The 13,574-nt window shown below is 55.4% G+C and overlaps 6 protein-coding genes across 6 annotated transcripts; 4 read left to right on the forward strand and 2 right to left on the reverse strand.

The window, feature by feature from the left end:
- Window positions 1–207: 207 nt before the first annotated feature.
- IUM83_03190 (uncharacterized protein) lies at window positions 208–1,104 on the forward strand (the record flags this gene model as incomplete). Its single annotated transcript, XM_067927176.1, has 1 exon — window positions 208–1,104. One exon carries the CDS (start codon window positions 208–210, stop codon window positions 1,102–1,104), a length of 897 nt encoding a protein of 298 aa, XP_067791863.1.
- Window positions 1,105–1,612: 508 nt separating this feature from the next.
- On the forward strand, window positions 1,613–2,590 carry IUM83_03191 (elicitin; the record flags this gene model as incomplete). The annotated part of the gene is made up of 1 exon (XM_067927177.1): window positions 1,613–2,590. The coding sequence occupies one exon, from the start codon at window positions 1,613–1,615 to the stop codon at window positions 2,588–2,590; it is 978 nt and encodes a 325-aa protein (XP_067791862.1).
- A 1,079-nt stretch (window positions 2,591–3,669) lies between these two features.
- Window positions 3,670–4,638, forward strand: IUM83_03192 (elicitin; the record flags this gene model as incomplete). The annotated part of the gene is made up of 1 exon (XM_067927178.1): window positions 3,670–4,638. One exon carries the CDS (start codon window positions 3,670–3,672, stop codon window positions 4,636–4,638), a length of 969 nt encoding a protein of 322 aa, XP_067791865.1.
- Window positions 4,639–4,720: 82 nt separating this feature from the next.
- On the reverse strand, window positions 4,721–7,669 carry IUM83_03193 (putative U3 small nucleolar RNA-associated protein; the record flags this gene model as incomplete). Its single annotated transcript, XM_067927179.1, has 1 exon — window positions 4,721–7,669. One exon carries the CDS (start codon window positions 7,667–7,669, stop codon window positions 4,721–4,723), a length of 2,949 nt encoding a protein of 982 aa, XP_067791864.1.
- Window positions 7,670–8,024: 355 nt separating this feature from the next.
- IUM83_03194 (TKL protein kinase) lies at window positions 8,025–9,734 on the forward strand (the record flags this gene model as incomplete). The annotated part of the gene is made up of 1 exon (XM_067927180.1): window positions 8,025–9,734. The coding sequence occupies one exon, from the start codon at window positions 8,025–8,027 to the stop codon at window positions 9,732–9,734; it is 1,710 nt and encodes a 569-aa protein (XP_067791861.1).
- Window positions 9,735–12,260: 2,526 nt separating this feature from the next.
- On the reverse strand, window positions 12,261–13,068 carry IUM83_03195 (putative pectinesterase; the record flags this gene model as incomplete). The annotated part of the gene is made up of 2 exons (XM_067927181.1): window positions 12,261–12,763; window positions 12,858–13,068. 2 exons carry the CDS (start codon window positions 13,066–13,068, stop codon window positions 12,261–12,263), a joined length of 714 nt encoding a protein of 237 aa, XP_067791687.1.
- Between the last annotated feature and the right edge of the window lie 506 nt (window positions 13,069–13,574).

Genomic DNA, 13,574 nt, shown 5'->3' on the forward strand with positions numbered 1-13,574 from the left:
AGATACAGCTCAACATGCGAGCCGACACGTCGTTGACAGCCACGTCCAGCTGCCAGACGGAATTGATGGGGGGTTGACCACCATGAGCTCTAGTCCGGCAGATGATCGGAAAGGGTGGCCAAGGGCCTAGCACTTGTGCATTTCCTCCCGACGGGCTCACAACCGACGAGCATCGAGACTGTCGCCGTCTCCGAGGTGCCGGGCACGATGAACTTCGTACACCCGGTGCTGAACCTTCTAGTTCTCGCGCTGTTCGCCGTCTTGACAAAAGCTGAGGATCTACCGCGCGCCACTTTCGAGCCGAGCTCCATCGCAGAGGCGACTCCGAACTCGGACACGTTTGCGCTCGTCAACAGCACAGAATGCGACGCGAAAGGTGTTGCGACGCTCTACAAGATCTACGAGCGCAACACCATGGTCTTCCAGACGTGCGTGTCGGATGGCAAGTACCAGGTCTTCCCGTTCTCAGGGAAATACCCGACGCCCACACAGATTGGAAACATGGCTCGCTCGCTTGCATGCCGCGCCATCTTCAGTGCCGCTCTGCTTGCAGGGCTCCCGGAGTGCAACATCGGAGGCTTCTCGCTCCGAGCAGCGGCTGAAACCCAGCTCAAGATCACCGTAGACATTTCCAACTACCCACAGAATCTGGACGTGATCCCGAGTACTGATCGATTCGTCAAGATGATGGACTGGCGGCGCAATGTCAACCTCGCCGAAGCTGCCGGTCTGCCGTGCGACAACAACTCCAAGCTGTACTCGGAGTACGCAAGCAACCTGTACACGATCACGACCGACGGCTTGGTGCGTCTGACACCGAGCATGAAGGTGGAGTACCGACCTGATGTGAACAGCCCGTTCAGCCAAAAGGAGATCATGGATCATCCCGAGTTGCCTATGCTTCGAGGTGGCTTTGGCAGCTACAGCGGCAGCTTTGACAGGTCGGGATCGGCCGCCAAAACGGAATCGACGGGCAGCCATACGATATCGGCTATTACTCCCCAGGCTCTTCCAGGCGTTGCGGACGAGTCAAGTGCTACGAGTTGGAGCAAGTCCCGGTTATCTGTGGCCGTCGCTACTGTGGCAATACTTGTGCTCGTATAACAATCACCTCGCCAGCGAGGTACCCTTGTATGTCTGATCGTCAGTGTAGTCTTTTGGTGTTGTGAGGTGGTGTCGTACACAGCGCGTAGTAGATCGAATACTGCGTGAAAGTCCCTTTAAATCGTTGGCTCATGTGAGCTCATCTATCCAAAAAGCGTTGGCTTCGACGAAGTAATTCGATGTGTTGGCGTTGTTGAAGGCGCGCAACACCTCTGTGGCCAGCGTTTGCTCTGCCGACAATACAGATTGAGAACCGCGCGCATAAGATTTTCAGGTCCACAAACTGCTATGTCGCTTTGGAGCATACGCCAAGTTAGAGAGTGTGAAATGCAGATGCCCGTAGAGAGTGGCTCCAGGTGGTTGTCGGCCCACCTTGTCGGTGCTAATAAATACACGCGCTTGGGCAGAGGAATTTCAGTCTCACCAAGAAACATTAGCAGCAGCGTCAGTTGTCTTTCTCCAAGGAGCAAGACATCCCTCGTTTGGCAGTCGAACGACACCTACACCCATGAGTGTACTACGCTCCGCCTTCCACTTGCTGTTGTGTGTGTTCTTCGCGTCCAACGTAAACGCTCAATACGGGAAGCATGCCAAGAGTCCGAGGTTCGACGTCGCTCCGATCTCATCGCCGGCACCCGATTCGAGTTCGTTCGTAATCGTCGACGACCTCAGCTGTGACACCTCGGTAGTCGAGGTTGTTTACGTGCTCTACACCAAGAACGCAATGGTCTTCCAGACCTGCGTGGCTGAAGGCAACTACAGGATCTTCCCGTTTTCCGGTACACACCCGACGACCGAGCAGATTGAAGCTATGGTTCGGTCGCTGGCATGCCGAGCTATCTTTTCGTCGATTCTGCTAGCAGGAATCCCCGAGTGCGAAATATCCAACTTCCCTATGCGAGCTGCTGCCGAAACACTGCTCAAGATTGGCGTCGACATCGATAAGGACCCGGATGCAGTCGGAGTTGTTCCGTCCACTCAGCGGTTCCTTGAGATGATGCATTGGAGGCGCGACGTGAATCTAGCTCAAGCGCTCGGACTCCCGTGCGACTCCGAATCGCAACTGTATGCCGAATACTCCAGCAACCTGTACACCATCGCAACCAACGGCCTTGTTCGCCTGACACCAGACTTGCTGGTCGAGTACCGGTCTACGATGGACGGTTCGTTCAGCCAGGAGCAGATCATGACAGTCCCCAAGGTGCCAATGCTTCGCGGTAACAGGAGCAAGGTCAAAACTGTCAACACAGCGGGGGAGCCGTGCAGTACGTCATCGTTGAAGGCGTCATCCTCTTCAAACGACAGCGACGTTGGTAAGGAGGCTAGGTCGAAGGTGGACAACCCTGAGAGCACTAAAGGGTCGGAAGCCAAAGCCGAGACTTTCACATCCAGTGCCAACTTGACGAGCGATGCCGCCCCTACCAGCTGGGGTCAAGCTCGAGCGGCTGTAGTTGCCGCAGTTCTCGCCATGCTTTTGTTTGGGTAATGCTGGTGCTACGTCTACGTGCAGTCAAGTAAAAATTTATCGTTGCGTTCGAGAACACTTGGGATACTTTGATGCATTCGCGTTCTCCGACTAACGTTAATTTGTTGATAACTACAATGTAATCGCATATTAAAGCAGCCCTGACACGACCATCAATACGTAGCTTCTAATGTATTAATACGTGAAGAGGATGTAGATTGTCGACAGCGCCAACCAGCTGCACTGACAGTTCTGGTTAGCAACTTCAGACCCTCATCGACGATTTAACTAGACTGTCCCCTCTGTACCGTAGTACAGTAATATCTTCAGGATTTCAGGCCAACCAACGGACCCTAAATCACGTTACTCAAGTTAATGGACTTGGTGGGCTCGTGTTGCAGTGGTGGCTATCATTGTTCAGCAACTCTGTAGGTTTGGCCCAGAAGACAATCTATGGCGATGGCAACTGCGGTAACTACGGCTTCTCCCTGGTGCGCTGAGCGAGCCATCATCTTCATACAACGCCATTTCCGCATGTTGTTCAGACTCACGAACGCTGGGCTGAACCGGAAATGTGGCAGAAACAGCAAAGGGAAGAAGTAGCGTTGATTCGCCAAAGCACGTTTTCAAATAGTTAGTAAGTTACTGCACATATAGCGATACTGTAATAATTGATCAACTATCTGCCGCATCGAAATTCGTGAAAAAGTGTCGACCACTTGAATTCGGGGAGCACGGAGCAACAAGCACGGACAGCATAACGTCGCAGCGGATTGCGAAAAAAACGCAGTCTGTTTGCGAGACTTTAATCTCGGTGCTTCACCTGTTGCAACGCGTACTCGATTGGCGTTCTGTATCCTGCCAAATGCTTTTGCGTAGGCTGTTCCGGCTCGGGAAACGGGTGGGAAGCATGTGCTTTGCTTCACGCTCCTGTCCCGGATGACTTACCCAAACAATGGCGCGGCTCGATTCTACTCGGGCAGGTCCCATCCAGCTCACGTCCCCGATCCCATGCACCGAGCAGAGGCAGAGCGTCGGCCTCACACCACGTTTGCCGCATGCTTCTGTTCGCCACTCGCCAAATTTCGATCAGCGCGCCCATGCGGTCGCCAGCGCTCGCTCTGCTGCTAATAGCGGCGCTGGAGGCGTTTTCATGCTCGTGTGGGGGTGTCGAGGCCGTACCTCGATCCGTTCCGTCGTCGAATGGAATCGTGGACGGAACGGTCTCCGATACCGATACCGTGGTCTCCGGTAACGGTTTCGTTGCGCGGGACTTGCAGGAGCTGACTTCCATCGCGCAGGCCCAGGTCGGATCCAAGACTTTCGCCTTGGTGGACGCCTACGACTGCGACAACGGCATGGTGGCCACCGTGAGGAAGTTCTTCAAGGCGAACGACGAAACGTTCGACACGTGCGTGGACGACAGCGGCTACCAAATGTACCCGTACACGGGCATCATACCCGACGCGAGAACCGTGACGGCGCTCATAAACTCGAACGCCTGCATGGGCATCATCACCGCCGTCGTGCTTCTCAACATGCCTCCATGCGAGCTCGACGACCTGCCGATGCGCGCCGCGTGCGAGACGATTTTGTACTACTCGATCGCGATGCGGCTTGACGTGAACGCCCCATCCTCCGACCAGTTCAACGAGCTCATGACTTGGCGGCGCGATGTGAACCTCGCTAAAGCTGCCAACAAGCCGTACGATGGCAAGTCAAAAACCTACGCCGTGTTCACCAAGAACGTGCGCAAGGCGCTCACCACCAGCAAGGTCACCGTCATGGACAACTTCACGGTCATCCTGGACGACGAGGAGGCCGACTCCATCGAGATGAAGGACGGCAAGCAGCCGTCCTTCGTCCCCACCAACTCCTCCATGGACTACTTTGTGGGGAAGGTCACGGCCGCTGAAAACGGCGTCGACGATGATGCCACGGGTGCCGGAACGGCGACGCTGTCTTCTCAGACTGTCGCTCCCACCCAGGAAACCTCAGATGCAGCGACTGTGACGAACAACGTCATGACTTTGACCATGTTACTAGTGCTAGCCGTTGCTAGCGTGTAGTCTGCCGGGCAGGAAGTAGGTTATGAAGCAGGCCTACATGTAACAAAATCCAACTCTATTCCAATCTGCAATGCCCTGACGTCTAGAACTTCGCCTTACGCTTCAAGCTCAGCTCCTTCTTGGCCTGCTTGCGGTCTTCCTTCGAGAGCACAAGCGGCGCGATCGCCGTACCAGCGCGCTTCATGATCTTGGGCGCCGTCAGCACGTTTGTCACCTGAGACGTGTTCCAGTCGCTGCCCAGAGGGTTGCGCATGGCGGCCTCGTACTCTTCCCGAGACGTGAACGGGTACGGCACGTCCTTCACCGTAAATTTGGCAGCCTTCTTGTCCTTCTTCTCGTTGATCAGCACCTTCTCTAGGCGAGCATCCTTGCGACCAGCCAGCGCCTTCTGTTTGGCCTCACGGGCGATATCCTTCGCCTTCTGCTCGCGCGCGATCTGACGCTTCGATACCCGGACACCATCGCCAGCCCAGCTACCCCATCCAGACATACCCACAAGCTTTGCGATCTCAGCACCCTTCTTTGCGTCGGCATCCTGGCCAGCCAACCGGTCCTTCTCCTGGGCCAGCTCGTCCTCCTCATCAGCGACGAACTCGAACGCACGGCGCACAAGCTCGTCCTGGTCAGCGGCCTTGCCATCCTTCTTGGACTTCTTGTTCTTCTTCTTGCCGGCACTTGTCTGCTCAGGCTTCACCTCAGTTTCAGTCTTAGCCTGGTCCAGTTTCCGCTTCTTGCCGTTCTTGGAAGCCTTTGCAGTGCCACTAGTGAGAGTGGCAATAGCGGAGTCGTCCTTGTTGGTTTCCTTCGTGTCTTGGGCAAGGGACTCGATGGCCGCTGCGACGTCCGGCTGCGAACCCGCGTTCTTCTGCTGTAGTTTCTTCTTGTTCTTCTTGCTGCGCGACTTGCTCTTCGTGGCCGAACTCGAGAGCCACGGGTTCTCCTCACCTTCGGCAGCCGGCTCCATGTCGGCGTCCTCAGTGTCAGTCTTCGCTTGTGGCTCAGACGCGGTTGACTTCTGCGTCGGAGCCTTGGCACCAAGTTCCAGCTCCTTGCTCTGCTTCTTGTCGCCATTCGCAAGCGAAACACTGCCGCCACCCTCGCCAAGATCAATGGCGATCGCGCCCGAAGCACGAGCCGACACACCACCGCTCATGCTGACACTGGCAGTCTGCAACGCACCGCCGGCCAGTGCTCGGTCGACAGCCGCCTTGTCCTGCTCCGTCACCACCACGTTCTTCTTCACCTTCTTGGCCGTGTTGCTCTTCTTCTGAGCAGCGCCCTCGTCGCTAGAGCTGAGGTAGTCCTCGCCTTCCGACAGAATACGGTCGCCATCCGCGCCATCGCCAGAGCGGATCTCGCGAAGAAGCTTTTCGGCCTCCGTGCGAGCCTTCTCACGCTGCTTCTCAGCCGCACGCTGCATGAACTTCATGCCCTGCAGACCGCGCTTCTTGCCAGCCTCAGCTGAGTCGGCATCAATCTCCGTGACCAGCGCGCTGGCCTGCTTCTCCAATCGCTTCTGCAGACGAGAGGCGGCATCTCCCTCCGCATCGTCGTCATCGTCATCCAAATCGTCATCGTCACTGTCCACAGCGTTCATCTTGCGGCGCAGCTCCTCACCGCGACGCAGCTGGTCGGCAATCGCGCTGCGCGTGGCATCGTCCGCCTGAATACCGCGACGAAGCTGGTGCTTGACCCACTTGCTGGTGTTGCGGTGCTTGAGCGTCAGACGCTCCTCGGCGCGCTTCTCGGCCAGCTCCTCGTCCAGCTTGCGCGCCATCTCGGGGTCGAGCGCGCGCAGCTCCTCCCTCTGCTTCGCCATGGCCTTCTTGTCCTGCGCGTTGCGGATCTTGTGGTAGAGCTTGCTCTTGATCTTCTTGACGCGCCTCTGCTTCTGCTCCTCGTAGAAGAGCAGCGAGCGGAGCTTGGCCAGCTCCTTCTGGCGCGCGGCCACCTCCGCCGTGGACACGTGCTTGCGCGCGAGCTCCTCCTCCTCGTCCTGCGCCAGCTTCTTGTCGCTCAGGTCGCCGGCCTGCAGCAGCGCGGCCACGCTCTTCTCCATGTCCGTCTGGGCCACGAACTTGCTGGCCAGCGCGGCGGGCGTGAGCTTCTCGAGCTTGGGGGCCTGTCCGCGCAGGTCCAGCGTCTCCTTGTTCCTGTTGCGGCGCACCACGGGCTCGAACAGGTCCACCTCCTTGCTCTTGTCCGCGTACGCGAGCTTGCGCTGCGCGCGCGCGTCGTGCACGGGCTCCCTGTTGGCCTGCAGCGTGAGCGTGGAGCCATCGCCCTCCAGCTCGCGCACCTGCTGGCGCACGCGGCGCAGGTCGAGGCCCGTCTTGGTCTTCTCGTCGGCCTCGTCGTCGTCCTCGGCGGCCTCCGCGCCGGGCTTGGCCGCCTGCGCGCCCAGGAGGCTGCCGAGCGTGAGCTGCCCGTCGGCGGGCGCCTCGTTGGCGAACTGCGCGTCGATCTCGCCCAGCTTCCGGCGGCTCTTGTGCTGCACGAGGCCGTCCACGAGGGCGCCCAGGTTCCTGATCTTCTGCTCGTCGTCTGCATCTTCTTCTTCTTCTTCTTCTTCTTCTTGGTCGCTGGCGGTGGAGAGTCTGGCGGCGGGCGCCGTGCCCAGCAGGTCCGAGAGGAGGTCTCCTCCATCCTCTTCTTCTTCTTCTTCTCCTTCTTCTTCTTCTTCTTCAACATCTTCTTGTTTCTTCTTCTTCTTGCTCTTGTCGCTCTTCTTCTTGTTGAAGAACATGCCGTAGGCGGCCTCGTCGTCGCTGTCGAAGGCCTCGTCCTCGTCCAGCTCCGAGTCCTCCTGCTCGAAGCTCGGCTCCTCGTACTCGAACACCTCGTCCACGTCGGCGCGCGCGTTCATGGCGCGCTCCTGCTGCGCGGCCTCCTCCTCGTCGTCGCTGAACACGTCGGCGGCGGCGGCGGCGCTCTGCGGCTTGCGCCTGGCTCTGGACTTGGACTTGGCATTGGCGCTGGGCTTGGCGCCGCTGGGCTTCTTGGCCTTGCGCGCGGGGGCTCGGCGCGCCATGGGCGTCAGCGTCAGGAAGTGATTGCTGGCCGTGGCTCTTGGCGGCGTCCGGTGGTTGGCTGCCGGCCGAGGTCGCGGCTAAGTGCGGTTTAATGACACATGGCTACATGTGACGTGGTGCACACAAGTTCAACGAGTGTAGCCATGACCATCGCGTTAGAGGTATTATTAATACGTGTAGCCAAGTAGCCGCTGGACTTATGACCGGGCAGCGCTGGATGTTCATGGGCATGTTGCGACTTGATTCCTCGCTTGGCTTTGGCATTTTCTGGAGGCTAGTGGTGGGTGAGTGGATCGACTCACTTTGCGTTTTGGATCTCGCTCGAAAGGTCGACTAGCAAGTTGCTGGTGGAGGATGGTGCTGCCGGTCCTCGCACCGCTGAACTACTCGCTCACGGCGTACTACCGAGGCGATACCTGTACTGGGGCTCCGTATTTCGTCAAGCTTGAAAACGGCGGGGACTTCTGCTCGAATGAGACGTGCGTGGTCAATCCGCTTTCTCCCAACTCCTCATCGAGCACGGCCGACGTGGACAGAGTTTCGATCGTGTGCTCCACGGACTTCCTCGGGGCTATGAAGGAGCTGTTCGACAGGGCGGACTTCCTTGTGAGGATTAGTTTCGAGGACCCAAATTGCACCTATCTCGACTTCGGCTTGGGGTATTCAGCCACGACGGACTGCGTGGGGGCCTACGACCAATCTGGTGGCGCATTCTACTACAAGAATACCCTGCACAACAACGCGACGGCAACTCTTGAGGACTACAACAGCTCGTCCTGCTCTTCGAGTAGTCTGACCTCGACAGAAACTGTTGGCCGCAGTGATCTCGTCAACCACGCGTGTGGAACAAATGCCTATCGATGGTACAGCAGCTTGGACGAAAATGACGGCGGATCGGCGGCGACGGAGAGTTCCGCCTCCAGCACCAGTGATAGTTTTCACATCGATGCTAGCTCCAGTGGTTCCATCTCAGCTGCGAATGAAAGTTCCGGCAGTAGCTCGGGTATTGTCGTTTGGGTCGTCGTCGGGATCATCGTCGTGATTGCCGCCATCGTCGCGATTGTTTTCTTTCGACGCCGAAACAAATCCAAGTACGAAGACAGTCACGCCCGGCCGACCAGCAGTACACAAGCTGGCAGTGCAGCCTCCCTCGAATCAGCGGTGAACGGACAACGAGGGCTATGGAACGACGATGTTATCACGGCTAAACGGATTCCGCGAGACAAGCTTCACGTGAAGAAGCTCCTCAGCCGCGGGGCATACGGCGAGGTGTACTCCGGTCTTTTCAATCGGCAACAAGTCGCCATCAAGATGCTCATCCCCGCTACGCGCGCAAGTATCCAGCATGTCAACGCGTTTCTCGCTGAAGCCAAGATGACAGCGATCATGGATCATCCACATGTCGTGTCGTTTATTGGTGTTGCGTGGGACTCGCTTTCAGACTTGTGCGTCGTGCTTGAGTTCATGGACGGCGGGGATCTGCGCACTCTGCTCGACAAGTATCTCGCTTCGAGGCACTCGGTCGGGTTCGACCGGCAGAAAGGCACCATCGCACTCCACGTTTGCCACGCGCTGGCATACCTCCATTCGCTTGCACCACCCGTCATCCACCGAGACCTCAAGTCGCGCAATATCCTGTTGAGCAAAACTATGGAGGCCAAACTCACCGATTTCGGGATTTCTCGCGAGCGATTAGATAGAACTATGACTGCTGGCGTCGGAACTTCGTTGTGGATGGCTCCTGAAGTTATGCTTGGCGAGAGATACGACGTGAAGGCGGACATGTTCTCGTTTGGTGTAGTTTTGTCGGAGTTGGACGTCCACACGTTCCCGTACGCTCAGACCAAGAAACAAAGTTGCGAGTCGGAGGGCCGAAAGCTGACGGATGCTACCCTGCTTCAGAGAGTGGCAACGGGATCTATCCGGGTGGAGTTCTCCGAGTCTAACCTGCTTTCGATCACTGAGCTGGGTAATGCTTGCATTTCCGTAGATCCGAACGACCGCCCAAGTGCAGCTGAGGCTTTGTACAAGCTTCAGGTAGTGCTGGCGCAGGAGCTGGCATGAAAATAGCGCTCTACACAACGAATGAGGACAGGATGGGAAACAATACTTATTCGTCAGTTTGAATGGCGATAGCTCCGATATCGTGCGAGAAGCGTTTGGCACGCTCGGGTTCGAACTAATAACACTGCAGTGGTCCCTGCGGCTGGAAACGACCGATGCCGATCCACTTTGGCTCTCACTAAGTACTCGCTCAGAGGCGATGAATGTCTTGCTATTGTACCTTTTTATAGTCGGTTCTTGCCGTTCAATCAATTTGGACCCTCATTGAGGCAATAAAATACGCAGCGTATGAAGACAGCAATTGTAGTAGTTCACCATTGTACTCGGTCTACGCGAGACAAAATCGAAGTTGTGAAGAGGGGACTTGCTACGCGTACGCGAAAAACGAGCATGCACCAACCTACTGCTCCACGAGAAATTATCTGGAGTTCATGCGAGGCCTTTTTAGCTCACCTTGTATCATCCACGTGTTGTTTTCGGATGAAGACTGCTCCACGTTTTGAGTATGCAATTGGTGATCTCGCAAAATCATTCGTGTCTGGGCGGAAACCCGATGACTGAAGCGTACAAGGTGATGGTGAATAGCGATGGATCAGCCACGGTGACTCCATACTTTAAGTATGATGAAGCCTCATCGACAATGGTGGGGGATAGATTTTGCTCACCTGGCGATGCTGTGTCTCTCACAATGGACAAGGATAATATCATTAAACACACCTGTATGATTATGGGAAACGCTAGCGCTATATACCAAAATTTTGGCACGGACACCTTTAACCCCGTTAGTTCCTACCGTTGGTACAGCAGCAATGACGTCGACAGGAGCGATTCTGGGTCGATATCATCATCCCAGATATCTGATACACATTCTTTGGGAGAAGCACGGAAGGAAGCAACATTTTGATCGCAATTTGCTGTCTATTGTAGACGCCAAGATGTTCCTCTCCAAAAAACCCACTCCGGATTAATTTCTTGATCTTGTCTCTGTCACCCGGAATCCTTTTAGCCGTCGTAATAATGTCGTCGTCCCAAAACCCGTTAACGCGAAGAAACCTCCAACATGTCAACGCGTTCGTAGCCGAAGCCAAAATTACTGCTACTATGGAACATCTGTAAATTTTGTAGGGGTTGCGTTGGATTCACTCTCCGATCTGTGCATTGCACTGGAATACACGGATGGTGGTGATTTACGAGCGCTTTTGAATCTCTACGAAGAAGCACGGCAACGACCGGTTTCAACAAACAAAAGATCACGATCGCGCTGCACGTCTGTCTCGCTCTCACATATTTGCACTAACTGTCACCACTCATGATCCATCGTGACCTGAAGTCTGGAACATCTTGCTCAATGAAGCGATGAAAGCAAAACCCACATATTTCGGTGCTTCCCGTAAATAGCTTGATCGGCTGGGCTTGGGACATCGTTGTGAATTGCTCCGGAGGTCATGCGTGGGTGGGTGGAATAAATGAACTCGCTCTGTTCCTACCTAAAAGCGTCCTAAACCTAATTATCTGTCCTAACAAAAATACCTAAAATCCGACCTAAAATCCACGGATAATCCAAGGAGACATTATAATATTCATTTTGTTTTGACTATAGCTTGACAGGACACTAGCGCGTTGGCTCTCGTCCGCGGATTTAGCGGCGGGGGACCCGCCCCTCTCTCGCTGCGCCCGCTACCCGGCCTGCCCCACCTCCTTACGCTACGTCCTCGTCTCGGACAGGCGTGGTGTCTAGAAAAAAAAATTCGGGTTGCAGCGCTCGCTCTGCTCGCTCCCCGTAATGTTACTTACGGTACATTTTTTTTGGTTCAACTTGTCCTAACCGAGTCCTAATAAAAATGCGGTCCACACGATATTTTAGGAAAAATCCTTAGGATTAGGACGCTTTTAATTACGCATTGATTTCTCCCGGGGTCGGACTTGTTGGGGATATTCATAAAACCCCGTCCACCCAATTGTAGAAGGGCTATGTATTAGTTTTTGAAATGATTTTAACGCATATATAAGATGACAATATTCTGAGAGTCTAAGCAACATTCATTTGTTGTGAAAAAGTTCAGTCGTAACATATTTCGACAAAACATTAATATAGTTAACCAGTATCAGTGTATGATAGGATATCAAGGGTTAGGTTGTATTATCCAACCCCCCAACCGTTTCGCAACCCTGCTGAGGGCGCTCCGAGCCCGACGGCGCAAATTCTTGACTGGACAACATTTTTTTGGTAGTCACGACACCTTTTCCTCTTCCTGCTCAGAAGACCCCAAAGTGAAATTGGGTACAGCTAAGGAGGGAATGGAACTGTTTCCTCACAAGAATTTGGTGTCAACCCACCACTCACTCTTATAAATTTCACCGAGGACGTCCGTGATAGCCATCGGCTGCGACAACACTCCGCTGAAATCCGCTCGCTCGTCGGTGGCCGCGCCATCCCCGCTGTTGTTGTACTCCTTGAAGAAAACGTTGGCGGTGTTGTTGTCCTCCCACAACTCCCAACCGGCAGGATTGATAGCGTCGCTGAGTTCACTGTTCTGCCAGACGGCGCGAGCGTAGGGCTGCCACGGGCGGCCGAGGTAGACCGTCTCGGGGCCAGCCGTGCCGGACACGCGCATTGTTGAAGGCGTACGCGGACGGGTTGGTATCGGAGTCACGGCCGTTCGCCGTGATGTGGCCCGCACTGATAGACACGATGTCGCAAGACTCGAACCAAGCGTTCGCGTACTGACCGTAGATGAAGTCCACAGCGCCGCTGATGTACGACTTGGCGTAGAGGTTGGCACCCTTGTTGGCGTACAGGGTATCCTGGTAGGCCAAAAATTTGCAGGCGTAAAAACCGGAATTGGTTCCGACGACCGAGACAGCAAGCGCCTGGCCGTTTTTCTTGATTCTGCCTGCCATGTTAGCGACGTTGAGGTTGTAGACCTTGATGTTGTCCGTCCGGAGACGCAGCGTGGTGGTGAGGTCGTTGCGATCCCTCGTGATGGAGGTAGGGATGTCCTTCTGAGCCAGAGTATGGGAGATGGTCACTTTGTTCGCAGCGTACGAGGTTTTGTCGCACGTGTAGCCCTGCGACCAGCCGTCTATTCAGCTTCGGGATGATCACTTGCTCCTCGTACTCACCAGGGAAGACGAAGAGAGAGTGCTCCGCCGTCGTGTTGGGCAGCTTGGCGACACCGTCCGCTACGGTCCGGACACTCCCGCTGTATGCACCCGTGGCGTCGACGACGATGGCTCCCTTCGGAGGTTTAGTCCGGGCGTTGGGTCCGCTGCAGACACCTTCTGCAACAGCGATGAGTCCCGCAATCGCGACGAGAGGAGCCAATATTTGCATTGTCCGCAAGGCGTGGTTTGAACCCGAAGAAGTAGTTCGAAAAGTGAGGAGATGGTGTTCCGCTGGCCTTGCTGCGAGGCGTGCACCGATCACTTGAGAGCGCAGCAGTATAATCCTGGGAGTCCCAAACTTTTTTAAAAGTTGGTTTTTTTTAAATTTGGGACCAGGATAAGGAAGAGTTTGGGACTTCCAGGATTAAAATTCGTCACGAAATGTAATCCCGTTACAGGGAACATTCGGGCCACATCGAAATATCGCAATTAGTGGGGCAGCTCACAGTCGTGTGGGTGCTTACAGCGGTGACAGGTTGCAGCTCGGTGGGCAGTAGATGGCCGTCTTAATAGGATCACACTCCCTGCTAGGTAAATGTCAGGGCTGCGTGAGCGAGTCGATCATCAAGGCGGTGGCGCATCAACGACGTCAAGTTCACTCCCGAGCAAACAAGCTCTTAGAGATTTAAGCCACCAGAACCCACACACCAGGCTTGAGGCTTGCTCTGGTGGGGA

Source organism: Phytophthora cinnamomi, assembly GCF_018691715.1.
Source record: "Phytophthora cinnamomi strain GKB4 chromosome Unknown Contig38, whole genome shotgun sequence".
Taxonomy (NCBI): Eukaryota; Oomycota; class Peronosporomycetes; order Peronosporales; family Peronosporaceae; genus Phytophthora; species Phytophthora cinnamomi.